Consider the following 18,117-nt stretch of genomic DNA (forward strand, 5'->3'; position numbering starts at 1 on the left):
AAGAGATTTGACATTGTTGCTCAGCTTATATATGAAACAATATGACAAAGTCATCGAATAATGAAGCCATTAGTTTAATGTTTATTGCTGAACATTTGTTACTATCATTCTATATGTTCTGTTGTCTTCTTCTTCTTTCATCTCGTGTTTGGACTTTGGCCTCTTCCATATTATTAGCCCTTAAATTTTGGGATTCTTTGCAAAGCATTAAACAATAAGGTATGCATGCCATTATTTCAGGCTTTCAGCCACAATTTCTGACCATTATTTGTGTAGACTAGGCTAAGCTTGTTTTGTGTGAGCTGCTCAAGTTTCTATAAATAATCATTGCACAATCCCAAGGGATTTGATTTAGAAATTTTCAAGGTATCAAGAGATTCATAGGGTCCTCCAAGGCTAGGTTGGAAGATTACACGTGTTCAATAAATAATTAGATGCTTGAAGAAGTTTAGATACTCACGTTAATTAAAGAAAAAAAAAAAGTATGTAGAGTGTACTATGCATTCAAATTCAATTACGAAGAAAGAATCAAATATTAGACTAGGATATTGATAACTCAGTGTATATTTGAGACTAGATTAAAAATTACTCTTTTTAATTTTTTAATTTTGATGTACACCTTTTTAAAATTTTTTTTTTTGTACTTGTTCTTTTTACATTTCAAAATATAAATATACTTGAAAGAAATTAATAAATTGTTCACACACTCAATATTTAGCTTCAAAGATCACATCCGAATCTGATGGTTATTTTCTGCTTTTTCAGGCTGTGAAAGTCACATGGGCCCGGGCCAACAAACATGTGTACCCTTCATGGAAGGTATTTCTTTATTAGTCCAATAAAAACTTACCATGTCTATCTCCAAAATCCTATTTGACTTCATTTCAGTTTTTTTTTTTTTTTTTTTTTTTGGGCAAGAGTCAATAAAGATGTCCTAACGATTTAATTAGCTTAATTAATGCTAGATTTAGCGTAAATTCTTAATAATAATAATAAATTAATAAATCCTTTTAAGGGACAAAGTAGAAGACATGATATAAAATAAATGATAAATATTAGAAGATATGCTTCGAAGTGACCACCAACAAAGTGTCACGTTCGATCCTAGATTTTTTGAGATGACACTATCTTTCATGTGGATCTATAAAGTAGCCTAGTAGTGGCCACTAGTGCCCTTCTTCTTCTTCTCATTGGCTGGAGACCCTAGTGGGTTTATTTATATTTAATTCTACTCGAATAGATCCATTCATTGAAAATAGTACAAGAGTTGATTGCAGGTCTCTACTGGCCAGATTTCCTCATTCCAAGTTGCAGCATGTGTATCGAGAAGCCAATAGATATGCAAATGCCCTTACTAGGAGAGGATGTGCTATGTAGAAAGATTATGTTGTTTTTTATATTTCCCCATCTGATGAGATTTCATCATTAGTTTACTCTAATGTAAATGGGGAGAGCGTTTGTAGGCTTACTGCCACTAACTTAGCTATTTTGGCCTCTTAGTTTAATGAATATTCTGTTTAACCAAAAAAAAGAAAATAGTACAAGACCATTACTCTTGTTTCTTAAATATGGTAATGGCAAATTCGTAGGTAGACAGAAAAATTAAAGCTATATAGTACACTTATATATATTTTTGCATTATCCCACATATATTTTTATATTAATTAATTGACATTTCATTTTATTTACTTTTTAAGGGTCTAGTGAATACAAATCATTATGTATATACACACACGTAATTGGAGCTTTGAGTTTTTACTAATATTTATTATTGACATAAGACCACTTTTCATTGCAAATAACTAACCGGTGTCTTTAGCTTGATAATAAGAGCTATTATAAGGACCGAAAGTTCTACCAGCCCAAGCCCACTTAGAATAGTGAGCTTGTAGGGTTCAACCTTGATGGAATCAAATAACAAGAGAGGGCTTAGCCTGAGGATGAGAATAAGGGAGGAAGGCTTCGTTTTACAAAATATGTAACTCAGTGTATAAATACAAGCTTACCTGAGGAGGCCAAAATTACATGTTCTTCTCTCAATGTTCTCCTCTCTATGATATTTTTTTGTCAGGATCATTTTCTTTGGAAACCTTCTTTTCCTTATATACTATCCCCTACTTTACATCTTGACCATCCATTCCTTTCTAACTAGCATCCTCTCATGACACTTGTCTCTTTTTACATTTGAAGAAGGTGGTGGAATGAGTCTGTTTAGCTGTGACTTGCAATGTTCAGGTCACTTCCTCATCAATGCAGTTAATAAAACTGTTGCCCACCATTTAATGTGGAGGCTACAGGCTACCCTAAACTAGAAACTTCCCCTATGACCTCTAATTCCCTCTCATCAAATTTCTCCTCCCACTTGGAACACGTCAAAGTCCTACTTATCTCTTCCTCTCCCCGAGCAACCTTCCTCCTCAAGCCCATGGCCCGTGGCATTCCCCCCCCCCCCCTTACACTATGACTCTTCAACTTCATCCTCGACCCTAGGGCACCCACAATAACCCCTTAAAACTTTTGCTATTAACCCTGAGGTAAAAGCAAAGTTTTAGTTACACGAGCTAGCTATACACGTGCCATGCGCATTCCCACGTGGTAACGTCCTTTTACCTATCTCCAGCACGATCATGACGCTTCAGAATCCACGATCTCACATTTACGGCGTTAGGCGGCTGCCTGTCTCCTTATGTTCTACGGCTCGATCAGGATCGTACGACCCTTATTTTCCTTCATTTATGAGCAGGAAATTTACCGCCCAATTTTTACCCTTATAAAAGGAGGACATGGAGCTGGCTGAAGCTCATTTACGTATTCTGGCAAACTAAATTGAAGCAAGCTCGCGAGGATAATCTGTCCCTTTGCTCGTAAGTGTGTTCCTTCTCCTGTTTCTTTCTTTACACAAATTCATTCTTTTACGCCATAAAATTCCATGGGTAGATATGCTAAGTTAGTGGATACTCCCGAGGCTAGGGTAGTCTTTAGGGCTTAGTTTAGGATTCTCGACGGTGTCGAAATCTGACACTGTGAATACGGTGAATGGCTAGTCTTGAACAGGCCTCCTGAATCTGTGGTCATTCCTATGATCGCCTTCATAGAAGGTAGGATGGAATTTCCCATGGGAAGGGTTACTAGGGACTACCTAATAAACTATAGGCTAACCCTCACCCAATACTCCCCCAACATTTTTAGGGTCCTCGGGTGTGTAGATGCGCTGAATAGGAAAATAGGGACCAACTTTACCTGGCATGACGTAAACTAGTTATACAATTGCCAGAAAGGGGAAAAAATTAAATATTACATCAAATGTAAAGTCCCTTCTGTCAGGTTAATCTCCTATCTACCTGACTTAAGCAAGGGTATGGACGAGGACTTCCTCATCGTATCAGGAGATTGGCACGATGGACTGCATTGTCCCACCTAAGAAGGCGAACCAGGTAGGGTTCTTGAGGACTATAGATGCATATAGGACGTTACCTAATTTTTTCAATGCAAACATTTTCTTTTTTGCTTTGTTTTTTACTCATAATTCTTACTGTTTTCCTCAGTAGACGAATACCACATTGCCCCCAGCCAAGCATCTAGTGAACTTCAAGGACTTGAACTAGATACTCAGATCAGAGATCTTCCTACACAAGGACAGTCAACTCTGGGCTGCCCACGTCATCCTAGGATACAAGCCATCCACCAAGCGTTTTCAGAGCCTGAAGAATGTTATTAAAGCCAAGGACGCTCGGTTGGCTTTAATAGACGTAGCCGTCCCAGGCTTCTTGATATCCAAACCTCCTCTAGAAGGAACTCAAGACACCCAACTTCCAACCTCCTTAGCTGCCAGGCTCCTCTACTCCCAAGAACCACCCATCCCATCAAATGACGAGGCCAAGGAGGCCACCCCCGAACCTGCCCACCAGGAAGTCACTAACAAGGACTTTGAGGTCTTCTATCAACAAGAAGACCTCGAAGACGCTCCCAGAACCTCACGCAAAAGTCTAAAACTCGCACAAGTTAGTGTCAACCAAGAGGCTACAAACACCCCAGAAGGCATGGGATTTGAAGAAAAAATGCCCGACTTGCTTGCCCTGCTTACTGTGCAAGCTGGGGGTTCCTCCCCAACGGTGCCAATACTGACCCGGCCACCTACTCCCGCCCCCACACGCACCTCTTCTATGGACGCCACTAATAAGAAATGGAAAAGGGCACAAGAAGGCAAGGGCATTGATGGTGCCAAAGAGAGAGTGGTCTCCCAATCCTCCTATCAGCCCCCTGCCAAGAAAGCTCGGACAAGGAGAGGGCCTTAAAAGTAGTCTTCTACTGGGACTTCCAAGGAGCTTGGGGGAGACCAGCCCAAGAAACCTTCCATCTGGAGGCCCCTCTTCACTCTCAATTTTGACAACCCAGTGCTAGACAATGCCAACTTGAGGGATCCCCAAAAGGGAAGCTCAGGCTTGGTGGTCGAGTGCCTGGAGAAGGCTCTATGCCTACCAGAGGATATGGCCGAGCTGAGGTCATTTAGGAAGCGTGAAGTCTTCCTGTCCTTAAAACAAGACTTAGCCAAGGTACGTGTCCACTTTCCTTAGCTTACAACATTAACTTGTAGAAGTTTAACCCAATACTAACGTTCCTTTTTTTTTTTTTTTTAGTCTGTCTAAGCTTCCTTTGTAGGCGAAGAGTGGGTAGACCACTCTTTAGACTTGGCAAAAAAGCTAAGAATAAGTTAAAGGCTACCAAGAAGGCCCACGAGGATGCAGACAAGAAGCTCAAGGAGACTCTTGCCTAGCTAACCGAGGTGGAGAAGACTCACAGGAATGTTGAGTCCACCTTCAAGGGATACCAGAAACAGGTAGTTGATGCCTTAGAGGCTCAAAAAAAAGCTAAGAATAAAATGTCTGTCACCGTGGTGGAGTTAAAGTAGACCAAGAAGCGGCTGAAGGCTAAGGAGGCAGAGATGTCCCAGAGCGAGCAGGCAGCCTATGACACGGGCATGACCAAGGCATCTAAAAGCCTAACTGCTCAACTCAGGATGTTGCTCAGGCCTTTTGCAAGGAGGTGTGGGGCCAAGCACTAAGTGCTGCTGTGGTTAGTATCGAATTAGAGCTCAAGGCTACTGATAGGATATACTACCCCCTGCCTGGCATTTGGCTCCCACGCCTCCACAGCCCCTAGCAGATCCCAACTCTGCTCCTCCTTCCTCCTTAGACCAACCTGCATCTACTCCCTCTGCTACCCTTACCAAAGATAAAGAAAAAAAGCAGCCCCTTTTAGACAACGAGGTGGACGTAGAGGTGGAGGAGGCAATAGATGTGACCCAACAGAAGAAGAAGAAGAAGAAAGAGAAATAATAGAAGAAGAAGGGAAGGAAAGGAAAAGAGACCTCAGCCTAACTCCACTTTGGACTTAAAAAGGAAAAAGCCATTTTTGTAACTAGGCCCAAGTGTATCTGATGCCTTTTATCTTGTACTTAATTTCTTACAAATCAATGAGAAGGACTTAGAATTTATTTACTACTTCTTTAATCATCCAATTCATACTTGTCATTTTATATAATGTATGTTTGCCCATTCCTTACAATGGTACGTCTATACTAACTAAAAATTCATTCATGGAACATTCCCAATCCCTCTGTCTAACCAAGAAGAACTTGCACTACAATCAACAGACTAACTTGCAAAACTTAAGAAAAACTCCAACATTATATTAAATTACAAATGAAATTTCAAAGCAAAGTCTTGGGCATTGACCTTGGTGCCCAAGATAGTAAACTAGTTACTTTATTTCATCATCCATGATCCGAGGAGTTGCATCAAGGCCAACTTCTACACAACACTAGAGAGTCTTTCCTAGATTCATCACTTGCCCCCGGACTTGTGACCCGAGGAGTCAAACAAGACCTAGGTTTTGTTTAACACTTAGAATATTTCATGCAATGTTAATTTACTCTAGGTATGTGACTCGAGAGTCCGAACAAGACCTAGGTTCTGTTTAACACTTAAAATATTTCATGCAATGTTAATTTACCCTAGGCTTGTGACCTGAGGAGCCAAACAAAGCCTAGGTTCTGTTTAACACTTAGAATATTTCATGCAATGTTAATTTACCCTAGGCTTGTGATCCAAGTAGCCGAACAAGACCCAGGTTCTGTTTAACACTTAGAATATTTCATACAATGTTAATTTACTCTAGGCTTGTGACCCAAGGAGCGGAACAAGGCCTAGGTTTTGTTTAACACTTAGAATATTTCATTGAATGATTATTTCAGCAAATACATCCACAATGAGACAGAACTACTCAAGACATGAATGGTAAAGGAATTCATAGCATTAATAGTAATAACATTGTAGATTGTTTACATTCCAAGGACGTGAAATTACATTTTCATCCAAATCTTCTAAGTAATAAGCCCCAATGCCAGCAACGGAAGTGATCCTATATGACCTTTCCCAACCCAAGCAAGGTTCTTTGCTGTCTCTACCACTTTCCTTAAGACCAGGTCCCCTGCAGCTAATGGTCTAGACTTTACCCCCTTGTCATACCCTTGTTTATGTTTCTGCCGATAATATGTCATCTTTACCGTTACCACCTCTCTTCTTTCCTCGGCCACATCCAAATGTCTAGGAGTGAACAGTTGTTCTCTACAACATTGAACTGATCAGTTCTCAAAGTTAAGAATTCTGACTCAAGAAGGATCACTGCCTCTTCCCCATAAGTCATTGAAAAAGAAGTTTCCCCCGTTGACCTTTAGGGTGTGGTACGATAGGTCCACAATACATGGGGCAATTCATCCACCCATTTTCCTTTAGCATCGTCCAATCTTTTTTTCAGTCCAAATACTATAACTTTATTGGTGGTCTTGGCCTGGCCATTCCCCTGAGGATAGGCAGGTGTAGAATGTCTGTTCCTAATCCCTAGTTCCCCATAATATCTTCAAAAGGCTTTACTGTAAAATTGAAGACCATTATCCGAGATCAGTGTGTGAGGAACTCCAAATCTTATGACAATATTACTCTAGATGAACCTGTTAGCATCCACCTCCCTGATATTAGCAAGTGGCTTAGTTTCCACCCATTTGGTAAAGTAGTCCGTGCCGACGAGGAGCCATCTTCGGTTCCCTATAGCTCAAGGAAATTGTCTTACTATATCCAAGCTCCACTGAACGAATGGCCAAGGGCTATATAATGGATTCAGGACTCCCCCTAGCTAATGAATATTTAAGGCATACCTCTGACATTGTTCATATTTCTTCACATAATCCTGGGAGGTTTTTGGAATGCCAGGCCACCAGTATCCCTGGGTGAGGGCCCTATGCACCAACGACCCACCCCCTGTATGACTTCCACATATGCCTTCATGTAACTCTTCCAACAAAGGCTCCACTGCCTCTGGGTGTACACACAACAAATATGGTCCTGAATGAGAATTCCTATACAACTTTTGTTCTTCAGATAGCCAATAGCGAGGAGCGCTTCTACACACCTTCTTTGCCTCACCCTTGTCCTCAGGCAATAACCCCTACTTCAGAAAGGTCATTATGGGGTCCATCCAGCTTATCCCCACATGGAAACTATGCACCCCGACCAAGGATACACTCATGAGATTTGAACTATCCATATCCTCAACAGCAACAACCCTAGGAAGACTTGACCCCAGAGAAGTTGCTAGCATTGCCAAAGAAACTACATGAGAGTTTTGCCCCCTAGGGATTTGTTTCAAAACAAAACCCTTAAACTGAGCCCAAGCATGTTGTACTTTAGCAAGGTATCCCTGCATCATCTCATCCCGAGCTTCAAACTCTCCATTAACCTGGCCCACCACCAACCTAGAATCAGAATACAATTCCACTACATCTTTAAATAATTGCCTGACCATAGCTACTCCTACTAACAAAGCTTCGTACTCGGCCTCGTTGTTAGTAGCTAGGAAACCCAGTCGTAACGACCTCTCCATTATCATCTTCTCAGAAGTGATTAACACAATTCCTACCCTTACTCCCTTTCGGTTAGAGGCTTCATCTATATAGATCTTCCAAGGGGGGACAATGACAGCCAATGTGGCCATTGCCTCCAATGCTCTTTCTTCCTTTTCTATTGTACCCTCGGTGAATTCCGCCATGAAATCGGCTAGGATTTGCCATTTTATGGCAGTCCGAGGTATGTACTTGACATCATAGGCTCCGAGCACAGTTCCCCATTTAGCAATCCTGCCCGTATAGTCTGATTTCCTCAAAAGAGCTTGTAAAAGGAGCTAGGTGAGCACCACCACAATGTGAGCCTAGAAATAATGGGGAAGCTTCCTCGTGGCATGCACTATAGCCAACACTTCCTTCTCCAAGGGTAGATAACGTGTCTTAGCCTCCTGTAAGGATTTACTAATACAGTAGACAGGCCTCTAGACCCCCATCCATATTTCTAACCAAGACGAGACTGACAACATAGTCTTTAATTTCTAGGTATGCATACAACACTTCTTCCTTCTCAGGCCTGAAGAGTATTGGAGGACTTGATAAATACTGCTTGAGATCCTCAAAAGCCGCCTTCGTCCATTGAAAGTCCTTCCACTTGTGAAGAAGCTGAAAGGGGACGACACCTATCCGCAAAGCGAGAGATGAATCTATTTAAGGCGGCAGCCATTCCAATTAATTTTTGCACCTCTTTGGGATTTCGAGGAGGATATAAGCTGTTAATAACCTTAATTTGCTCGGGGTTGACTTCAATCCCGCAGTGAGTAATCATGTAGCCCAAAAATTTGCACTAGCTGACCCCAAAAAAACACTTGGAGGCATTCAGGCGTAACTTGTGCTTTCTAAGAACCGATAATGTCTCCCCCAAATCGGCCAAGTGCTCTTCTACTTGGGTGCTCTTTACTACCATGTCATCAATGTATACCTCCATATTCCTACCAAACTGTGACTCAAACATTCGTGTCACCATATTCTGATACGTGAATCCTTTATTCTTAAGGCCAAAGGGCATCACCCGATAATGGTAGTTCCCATTAGGAGCGCGAAAGGCCGTCTTCTCCTGATCAGGTAATGATAAGGATATCTGATGGTAACCTTGGAAGGCGTCCAAGAAACTCATCCAAGGGTGTCCCACCGTGACATCCACTAACTAGTCAATTCTAGGAACAAGGAAAGGGTCTTTGGGCAAACTTTATTTAAATTAGTGAAGTCCACACAAACTCACCACTTCTTGTTTTTCTTCTTAACTACCACAGTGTTGGCCAACCACTCGAGATAGAAAATCTCCTTAACGGCTCCAGCTTGCTTCAACTTGTTCACCTTAACCCTTACTGCCTCGAAATGATCTTTGGATGATCACCGAGGAGGCTATTTAAATGGCATAACCTTGGGATTAACATTCAGTTGGTGACATATAAATCCAGGGTCAATCCTTGGAACATCATAAGTACTCCATGCAAAGACATCAATGTCGGCCTCTAGAAATTTCACCAACTCTTCCTTTTTCAATGGTGGTAACTGAGATCCCACTTGGAAATAATGCTTCTGATCCAGTCCTATTACCACTTTCTCCAGCTCCTTGGTTAGCTCTCCTAACATCCCAACTTGCTGCCCCACCGTAAGGCCCTTTAATTGCTATGGGATTGGATCTTTAACCACCACAGTAGGATCTGAGGACTGCCGCATCATTACTGAAACCAAGAACTACCTAGTCGTGGCCTGGCTACCCACCAATTCTCCCACCCTCTCCTGAGTAGGATACTTAACCTTCAGATGTAAGGTTGAGGACACAGCACCCATAGCGTGAAGCTAGGGCCTGGCTAGGATAACTATGTAGGGGGAAAAAGGCTCCACTACAATGAAGTTAACCTGCACCTCTTCATCCTCGGCATGTACTGGTAACCTTATCATTCCTCGGGAAACCACCATCCTACCATCAAAGCCCACCAACGGCGAATCATACCTCTCTAGGTCTTAGGATTTCAAATTTAGCCTTTGGTACAAATCAGGGTACATGATTTCTACTCCATTTCCCTGATCAACCAACACCCTTCTTACATCATAACCCTCAATTCTAATAGTAACCACCAGTGCATCATCATGTGGTTGGAGAGTTCCCTCCTTATCCTCCTTAGAGAATACTAAGGGTGACCATCCCTCTAGCTCTCTTAGAAGACTGGGCACCGTACTTCAAGCCACAACCTTCAACTATAGACATAACTTAAATATCTAGGCCCCCACTAGCCTCTGGCTTGGCAAAGATCACATTAATAGTACCCAACGCTGGCCGAGGAGTGCTGTCCCGGCTAAACTCAGCCCTTGAGTGACTGAACTGCTCTGTAGGCTGATGCAAAAACTGATTAAGCTTCCTTGCCTTCACCAATTGGCTCAAATGATCTCGTAGGGTTCTGTAATCCTCATTGGTATGTCCCCTGTCCTTATGGTAATGGTAATAGAGGTTTTGATTTCTTATGGACGAGTCCCCGCCCATCTTATTAGGCCATTTAAAATAAGGTTCACTCTTAATTTTCTCCAGTATTTGATACATAGGCTCCTTAAACAAGGAGTTGACCAACTGAGCTCTTATGGATGATGATTGATTAGAAAACTCCCTTCGGGGGTGATTACCCTGGTATCGCCCCCCCCCCCCCCCGGGAATCCCTTCTATCTGAGAACATCTTAGCCTTACCCTTTCCTTGTATCCGGTCCTCCTCCACCTGCTTGTACTCATCTATATGCTCCATAACTTGGCACATGTTCAAGGCAAACTTCATCTTCAATGACTTCCTCAACTCGTGCTTGGCAAGGAGCCCAACCTTAAAAGTCTTCATGGCCACATCCTCAAAGTCTTCATCGATCTTATTATATGTTTCCCAATACCGATCCGAGTAGGTCTTGAGGGTCTCTTCTTCCCTCATTGCCATAGACAGTAAAGAGTCTAATGGCTTAGGGACTTTGCTGCATGTTATGAATCTGGTTTCGAATGCCCTTGTTAGCTCCTCGAAAGACCCTACTGACCTTTCCTCCAAGGCATCAAACCAACGTATAGCCACGGGCCCGAGACTAAAGGGGAACACCCTACACATAAAAGCCTTATTGTTGGCATGGACCGCCATCGCCTGATTAAAGTGGCTAACGTGCTCCATGGGATCAATTCTCCCATTGTAAATGGTAAACGTGGGCTGAGAAAACGGATGAGGAAGCTTGGTCTTGTTAATCCTCCTAACAAAGGGTAGCTTAGAAATATGCTCTAAGACCTTACTCATTGCATCGTTCCCCATGCCATGGTGAGAAGGCCTTCTCTCACGCTTATAACTACCCCTCTCCCATTTATTCTGGTGCGAAGAGGCTGAAAATGACTCACTAGATGGAGTTCTAGACCTGCAACGATATGAATGGTCCCTACTTCCCCCAGAACCATCACTTGGTGGGGAGGATGGACTTCTCCTATCACGCTCCCTACTCCTCAACCTAGCACGCAAGCAATCAACTTCCTACTGCAACTTCTAGGACTCCTGATCATGTGAGATATGACTCCTAGTCCCTGAGTGACTTCGCTCAGTATGCTCAATATGATAAGACTCCACCATAACACTTGGAGTATATTGCCTATCCCTCCTTCGCTCCAAGTTAACGAATTGGTTCTCCCTTTGTGAGCCAACTGACTCCTCCTCATCCTGGCCCACGTTAGCCATAAACACTCAAGACGAAACCATAACACCTTGTTATTTCCCACAGATAGCGCCAATTATAAAACCAAAAATTCTATCAGCCTAAGCCCAGTTAGAATAATGAGCTTGTAGGGTTCAACCTAGACCCAAATCAATAAATTTGTAAGAGAATGAATCAAACAACAAAAGAGGGTTTAGCCTGAGGATGAAAATAAGGGAGGAAGACTTCATTTTACAAAATATGCAAGTCAGTGTATAAATACAAGCTTGCTCGAAGAGGCCAAAATTACACTGAAAAACATATTGTTCATGTTTTTATCTCAATGTTCTCCTCTCGATGATATTTTTTTGTCAGAATCATTTTCTTTGGAAACCTTCTTTTTCTTATATACTCTCCCCTACTTTACATCTTAACCATTCATCCCTTTCTAACCAGCCTCCTCTCATGACACTTGTCTCTTTTTACATTTGAAGAAGGTGGTGGAAGGAGTCTGCTTAGTTGTGACTTGCACTGTTCAGGTCACTTCCTCATCAATGGAGTTGATAAAGTTGTTGCCCACCATTTAATGCGGAGGCTACAGGCTACCCCAAATTAAAAACTTCCCCTATAATCTCTAATTCCCTCTCATCAGATTTCTCCTCCCATTTGGAACGCCTCAGAGTCCTTTTGACTTATCTCTTCCTCTCCCCAAGCAACCTTCCTTCTCGGGCTTATGGCCCGTGACATTCCCCCCACACTATGACTCTTCAAATTTATCCTCGGTCCTAAGGCACCCACAACTATTATCATGAAATGAATATCATTGATTGATTTAAATTCTACAGTATCTTTTAAAAAAAATAGTTTGGTCAACTACTTTGAGTCTATCCACTTCCTTTAATATATAGGTAATGGAAATTAATCACATAAAATATATCACTCATCTATACCTCTCTCTCCTTAATTAGACTTGTGATTTTCAATTACTTCCACGTAATTAATTTTATATTAATGATTTAAACATGAATTTGATGGAAGAAACTGATTAGAATCATGAGATATTTCAAGAGGTGTGATGACAAAAATTCAAAACTTAAAGGGTACCTATAAAACTGCATTGAACTATTAACATGTAGGTGTATTTTATTATTTCTTTCTTTTTTACTACTAAATTTAAGTGTGGTGTTTGTATTTCTCTTATGAAAAACACTAAAGTTATTATCAATTTTACTACCCAAAAAAAATTTTATAATATGACAACAAATGTAAATGCTAAATCAACAACATAATTGATAAAGTTCTTAAGTACTTTTTTAATCATATTTAAAAGTTGACACATTAATTTGTAAAACTTATGTAATAAAGTTTATAGTATCTCTAACATCACTCTCTTTCAAATTCAAATTTTCAAATTTTGGTTTGAAGTTGCAAATCTAAAATTCAAATTATAAGTTTTCATATAAAGATATCAAAATAAGAGGAACCATAACTCTTATAGTCTGCTTGGAAGGAGAGAGAGTAGAGTAAAATAAAGTAAAATTGACTTAAAATTAGTTTATTTTCAATCAACTCTACTCTACTCTACTCCTTCTCCCTCCCCCCTCAATCCAAACGGCCCCTAATTCTGTCACGTTGAGCAGTAGCTTCATTGATGAAAGTAAAGTTCTTAACATTTGCAATGTTCTTAAAAATAATCTAATTTAGCTCCATAATCCCACAATACAAGGGATTCATAATTTCATAGATGTGTGGGTAAGATAAGAAAGCCTTATAGAACTATTTTATGAGATACATTTAATCTTCATTGGAGAGAGTATACACATCAAAAACTACTTCTCTTTGTTAAAATAAAAATCTCTCTCTCTATCTCTAGAAAAAGTAAAACCCTAGAGCAAACATAGAAAATTAAAAGTTATTAATTTGGGTGAGCAAGCAAAACCAATAGTAAGATTCTTCGTAAAGGCTGCAATCATCACTGACCTGCTGCAACTTGAACAATCTATAAATCCAACTTCAAGCATCAAATAATTTTAAAAACGAAAGTGCTTCTGCGAACGTGCAATTATTTAATTTGATTTTTTTGTTTAAAATGAAAATGCTCCCTAGCTAGCTATTCCCCTAGCAGCAAGTCAGCTGTGTGTAACATATTTTAGAGATAAACTTCAATCTGTACATAATTACACATGGGGCAGAGCTAGCAGCCTGGCACTTCCTCAATCCCAAAAAAGAGAGATCACGATCACAACACAATTATTTTCCTGACCAACTATAAAGATTACGTAAAGGACTAGTACTTCATCCCCTTTCCATATTTCATTGCCACCGCAATAGCATTCTATCATTACTGTTGCTCCGTTTGTTTCAATGAAAAATTTTGTGTAAAAATAATTTTTTTTATTTTTCAGTGTTTAGTAGTATAAAAAAAATAAGTCAATAAAAATTATCTTTAGTCAATATAAAAAATATGACTTATTTTTAGAAATTGTTTTCCAATAAATTTTTTGAGAAAACAATTCTATCTCACAGCAAACTAATTAAGGGAAGTTAAGAATTTGTTTTTCAACTCATTTAAAGTTGCCACTAAACATTGAAAAATGAGATACTTTTATAGAAAATGTTTTTTAAAAAATGACGCATTTTTAAAAAAATATCATTATTAAAACAAACAGAGCGTATGTTACATTTACATATGGTTTTTCTGTTGAGGAAAGGTATGCACTTTAATATATATATATATATATATTTGCTGAACACCTCAATATTAAATCAAGTAACACAACTTCTTCTCTTTCATTTATTTTTTATATATAAACTATGGACTAAGAATCTGTTTGGTTAAATGTTTTGGGAGCTTAAAAGCGTTTTTAAAACCCAAAACTCCATTTCACAACTGTTGAGTTAAGGTAGCTTAGCTCCGGTTAATTATTTAATTACTCAAGTTGATTAATTAAGTTTAATTGCATGCAAATCATGAAGGTATCAACAAATCACCAAAAATACTAAGTGTAGCGGAAAATAAATTAAACACAGTGATATGTTGACCAATGGAGAAAACCTCACAAGACAAAAATTCTACCGGATGATTTTAAAATCACCATTCTCAAGAATCCATTAATCAACAATTAAGCGGTTACAAGTATAAGAAATCTTACCAAGTACCAACTGCCTTGGCTTATCCCAAAATATTAACCTACTGTTGAACCTTTACTTTAAAATCCAATTAAACTTGATCTTGTAGTAGTCTTAATTCCTTTGATGCACAAACCTCCAATTTGCGACTAAAATTTTGCACGGATCTCAATCCCTAACTAAGTTCAGCAACTTGAACAGATGTTGTTGGCTACAAAATTCTTCACTTCATTAACAATAAAGATCAGGAAGCAATTGGTTACAAAATCCTATGACGTACAAACGCAGTAGCTTCACATAAAAGAAATAAGTCTCTTAGTCTTTGTATCCGTAGATGATGGCTTTTAAAAGAAGCCTTATATATGTCTAAGGTTGTGAGAAAAGAAATCCTAAATAAATACAAAAGCCTAAGCCGAATTTCAGATCTAGAAATTCTGAAATCGTAATTCTCAATAGATCGAACTGTTATTGAGCTATCTATCGAGCTTCACATTAAGTTTCACTAACAGGCATTTGTTGAGTTATCTGTCGAGACTTAATTAACAGCTTTTCTCCACTTGTTTTTTGAGTCAATCTTCATGTTTTTAATACTTGACTTGAACAACATGTTTATTGAAATACTAAATCCATCTTAGATCTACCCATTTATAAGTAAAATGTATTTTTTCAAAGGATTAGTCAATTATAATAAAGTATGACCCTAACAACAACAACTCTTCTTAACTTTTTACAAACACTTATTTTAAACTCAAAATACCGTTTTGCAACAGTTTATAAATTGCATTCTAAGTTTAAGTCCCTCGTGAATAAGTGTTTTTTTTTTTTTTTTTATATTCCATTTTAAGCGTGTGCTTAATATAGTTTATTTTTCAGTATATTTGGTTAAAATTTTATATAACTTCTCTCTTTTTTCCAAAGGTATATATGTCTTATTTTTATGCAACTTATTTTCTAAGTTAAATAAAAATTAGTAAGTTTAAGCTATCCCCAAATAGATACTAAAAAGTAATGATATGTGCGTATTAGTGTCTAAATTATATTAGAGATTAAAAGACACTTTTTAGGTGACTTGGACTTACACCTTCAAACCTAGTAAGTTCATCTACTTTTTCACTTACTTAACAAAAACAAAATAGATTAAAAGAATATTTTAAATTTATGAATTTAAAAAGGCTCGACCTATGCCATGTTTAACTTGATGATGTGACAAATGCCAACATCACCTAGCGAGATTGAAAACCCTTGTCCGTAGATGCTGAAGGGCATTTTGTAATGGGCCATCCAAGATCCCCGAGGTAAATATTCAAATCTTCCCTATATATAGCAGCGGCATTCGGCACCACCCTTTGGAATTTTATTAATGAGGAAAGCTTTAATTTTTCTATGAATAAAGGATGATTCTGATACTCTTATTCAAGCCAATAAATTTGACGATGGCCCTAATTATCATATTTCAAAAGATATGCTATTTGTTATATTTATATCTAGATAGTACATGCATTTGAAATAGAACCGGCAAAATTGTTCTGATACGATATTTAGCACTTTCCCACCAAAACGAAACCTTAGCGCTAGAAAATGGTTAGGCAGGCACTGGGGGAGCTAGGATGATGATATTGATAATTGACCCTTTGAAACTTTGAAGAATTCTTTTTTCACTGTATCTTTCAATTTTGTACGTGATAGTGACAATATGGATCTCTTTTTCAGATATGAATGTATTGTTCCTTTGTTTTACACTTTTACTACAATCGATCTCGTAGGTTTACCTCGAATCAAATTTGGTTTGTCTATTTGCATAAAACGACAATCATAAAGTTTCCCTAGAAGAAATAAGAGAAAATGACATTGGGTAACATGCCACGCCACAAAAGGCATTTGAGATGAATCTGGCAGCTGAATGCAGTGAAACAATATTAAAGTCACCATTTTTTAACCAGCCATTCACCACTCAAATCACATAGAGAATTTTATGGGTAAACGTGAAAAACGATTGCCTAATTTATTTAATGGTGGGAATATTGTACGTGTTTGACATTTGTCATTACATGAACGGCCCTAATGTGCCATGGACGGCCCTAGTGTGTAATTATTTTTATAAAGAAAAAGTTTAAGATCACAACCAAATTTCACCGTGTTATTATAATACATTTATTTTGAGTTATGGCGAGTTTCAATACATTTTTCTTTTATTATATTTTGATCTCCAATGAATTGACAACTTAGTTTTTTGTGATAATATTGTGATATTTTGTTGTACTTATAAAAGAACTTTTTAAATAAATTAATGTTAAATCTTTTTAAGAAATGAAAATTTTAACATTAGTCTAATTTTTTTATAATGATATTCAATATTTTAGCGATAAGAGATTTAAATCCTAAATATTTTTCTTATGACGACCAAGATGTGCTAATTAGTTGATAAATTAACATTAACTTTTTTTAAGAAATGACAAATTTAACAGTAGTCTAAAATTATTTTATTTTTTTTAAGGACAATTCAATAGTTGAGGGATAAGAAATTTGAATCCTAAATGTTTCTGTTATGAATACCAAGATGTGCTAATTAATTAAGCTATAATGATCTTGGTTATTTAGCAATTATTCTAAAAATCCATTGAACATGTGAGTTCATATTCTTCTTTAATAATTATAGCCCAACCATTATGTTTTAAACTTTTTAAATGAGACATAATGAAATTAAGGTTTGAACTCAAAATCATCTGCTATGATACAACGATAAACCATGAGTAGTTTTATATTTTAATATATTTATGTCATATAACAAATCGATTCAACTTAACCCCGTTATGTTTTTAACTTTTTAAATAAGACTTTTTTATATGAGACACAATGAAATTAAGGTTTGAATTCAAAATCACTTGCTATGACACAACAATAGATTGCCCATCAATTTCAAAAGCTTAGAAAATAATAAATTTAATCATTGTTCTAACAGTTTATATCTCTTAATTTCTTTTTATTAAAATTTTAAAAATAAATTTCATTAGTTGTGAGGATCGGCTCCTCAATATCGTATATATAAAATTATGAGAGGTGCTACATTTACAACATTTTCACAACAAATTATAAGTGGTTAGTTGTTATTGGTTCAAATTTGAACTTAATACTAAGATTACTTTTTTGCACAAACAATAACAACCAGTAACAACTTGTCATTTAAGATTTATTGTAAAAATGTTGTGAAAATATTGTAGACATATTATTTCTATAAAATTATATATTGAGATCATAGCTAATCATCACACATAGATGGAGCCTTTAAGAGAGATTTTATTCTTTTAATGAGTTAGGAGAAGAATCATCCCATTTCATAGCTCAATCATTGGGAGAAAAAAGAAAAGGAAAGAGCCATGAGTCATGTT

At 38.0% G+C, this 18,117-nt stretch overlaps 1 protein-coding gene across 1 annotated transcript; it reads right to left on the reverse strand.

Moving 5' to 3' along the window:
• Positions 1-6,382: 6,382 nt before the first annotated feature.
• Positions 6,383-9,751, reverse strand: LOC142606247 (uncharacterized). The gene is made up of 6 exons (XM_075777648.1): positions 9,683-9,751; positions 9,338-9,586; positions 8,877-9,011; positions 7,579-8,235; positions 7,214-7,503; positions 6,383-6,626 (listed from the first exon to the last, which is right to left on the reverse strand). The coding sequence occupies exons 1-6, from the start codon at positions 9,749-9,751 to the stop codon at positions 6,383-6,385; spliced, it is 1,644 nt and encodes a 547-aa protein (XP_075633763.1).
• Positions 9,752-18,117: the final 8,366 nt, after the last annotated feature.

The sequence above is a fragment of the Castanea sativa genome, chromosome 1 (assembly GCF_040712315.1).
Source record: "Castanea sativa cultivar Marrone di Chiusa Pesio chromosome 1, ASM4071231v1".
NCBI classification, from domain to species: domain Eukaryota; kingdom Viridiplantae; phylum Streptophyta; class Magnoliopsida; order Fagales; family Fagaceae; genus Castanea; species Castanea sativa.

Excerpts from the sequence above, each read along its gene's own strand:
- LOC142606247 (XM_075777648.1), bottom strand. The coding sequence starts at position 9,751 with ATGGGTGCTGTGTCCTCAACCTTACATCTGAAGGTTAAGTATCCTACT. Across the intron at positions 9,587-9,682 it reads AGGAGAGGGTGGGAGAATTG|CAATTAAAGGGCCTTACGGT; the intron begins GTGGGTAGCCAG and ends CCAATCCCATAG. Across the intron at positions 8,236-8,876 it reads AGTTTGGTAGGAATATGGAG|CTCCTTTTACAAGCTCTTTT; the intron begins GTATACATTGAT and ends GTGCTCACCTAG.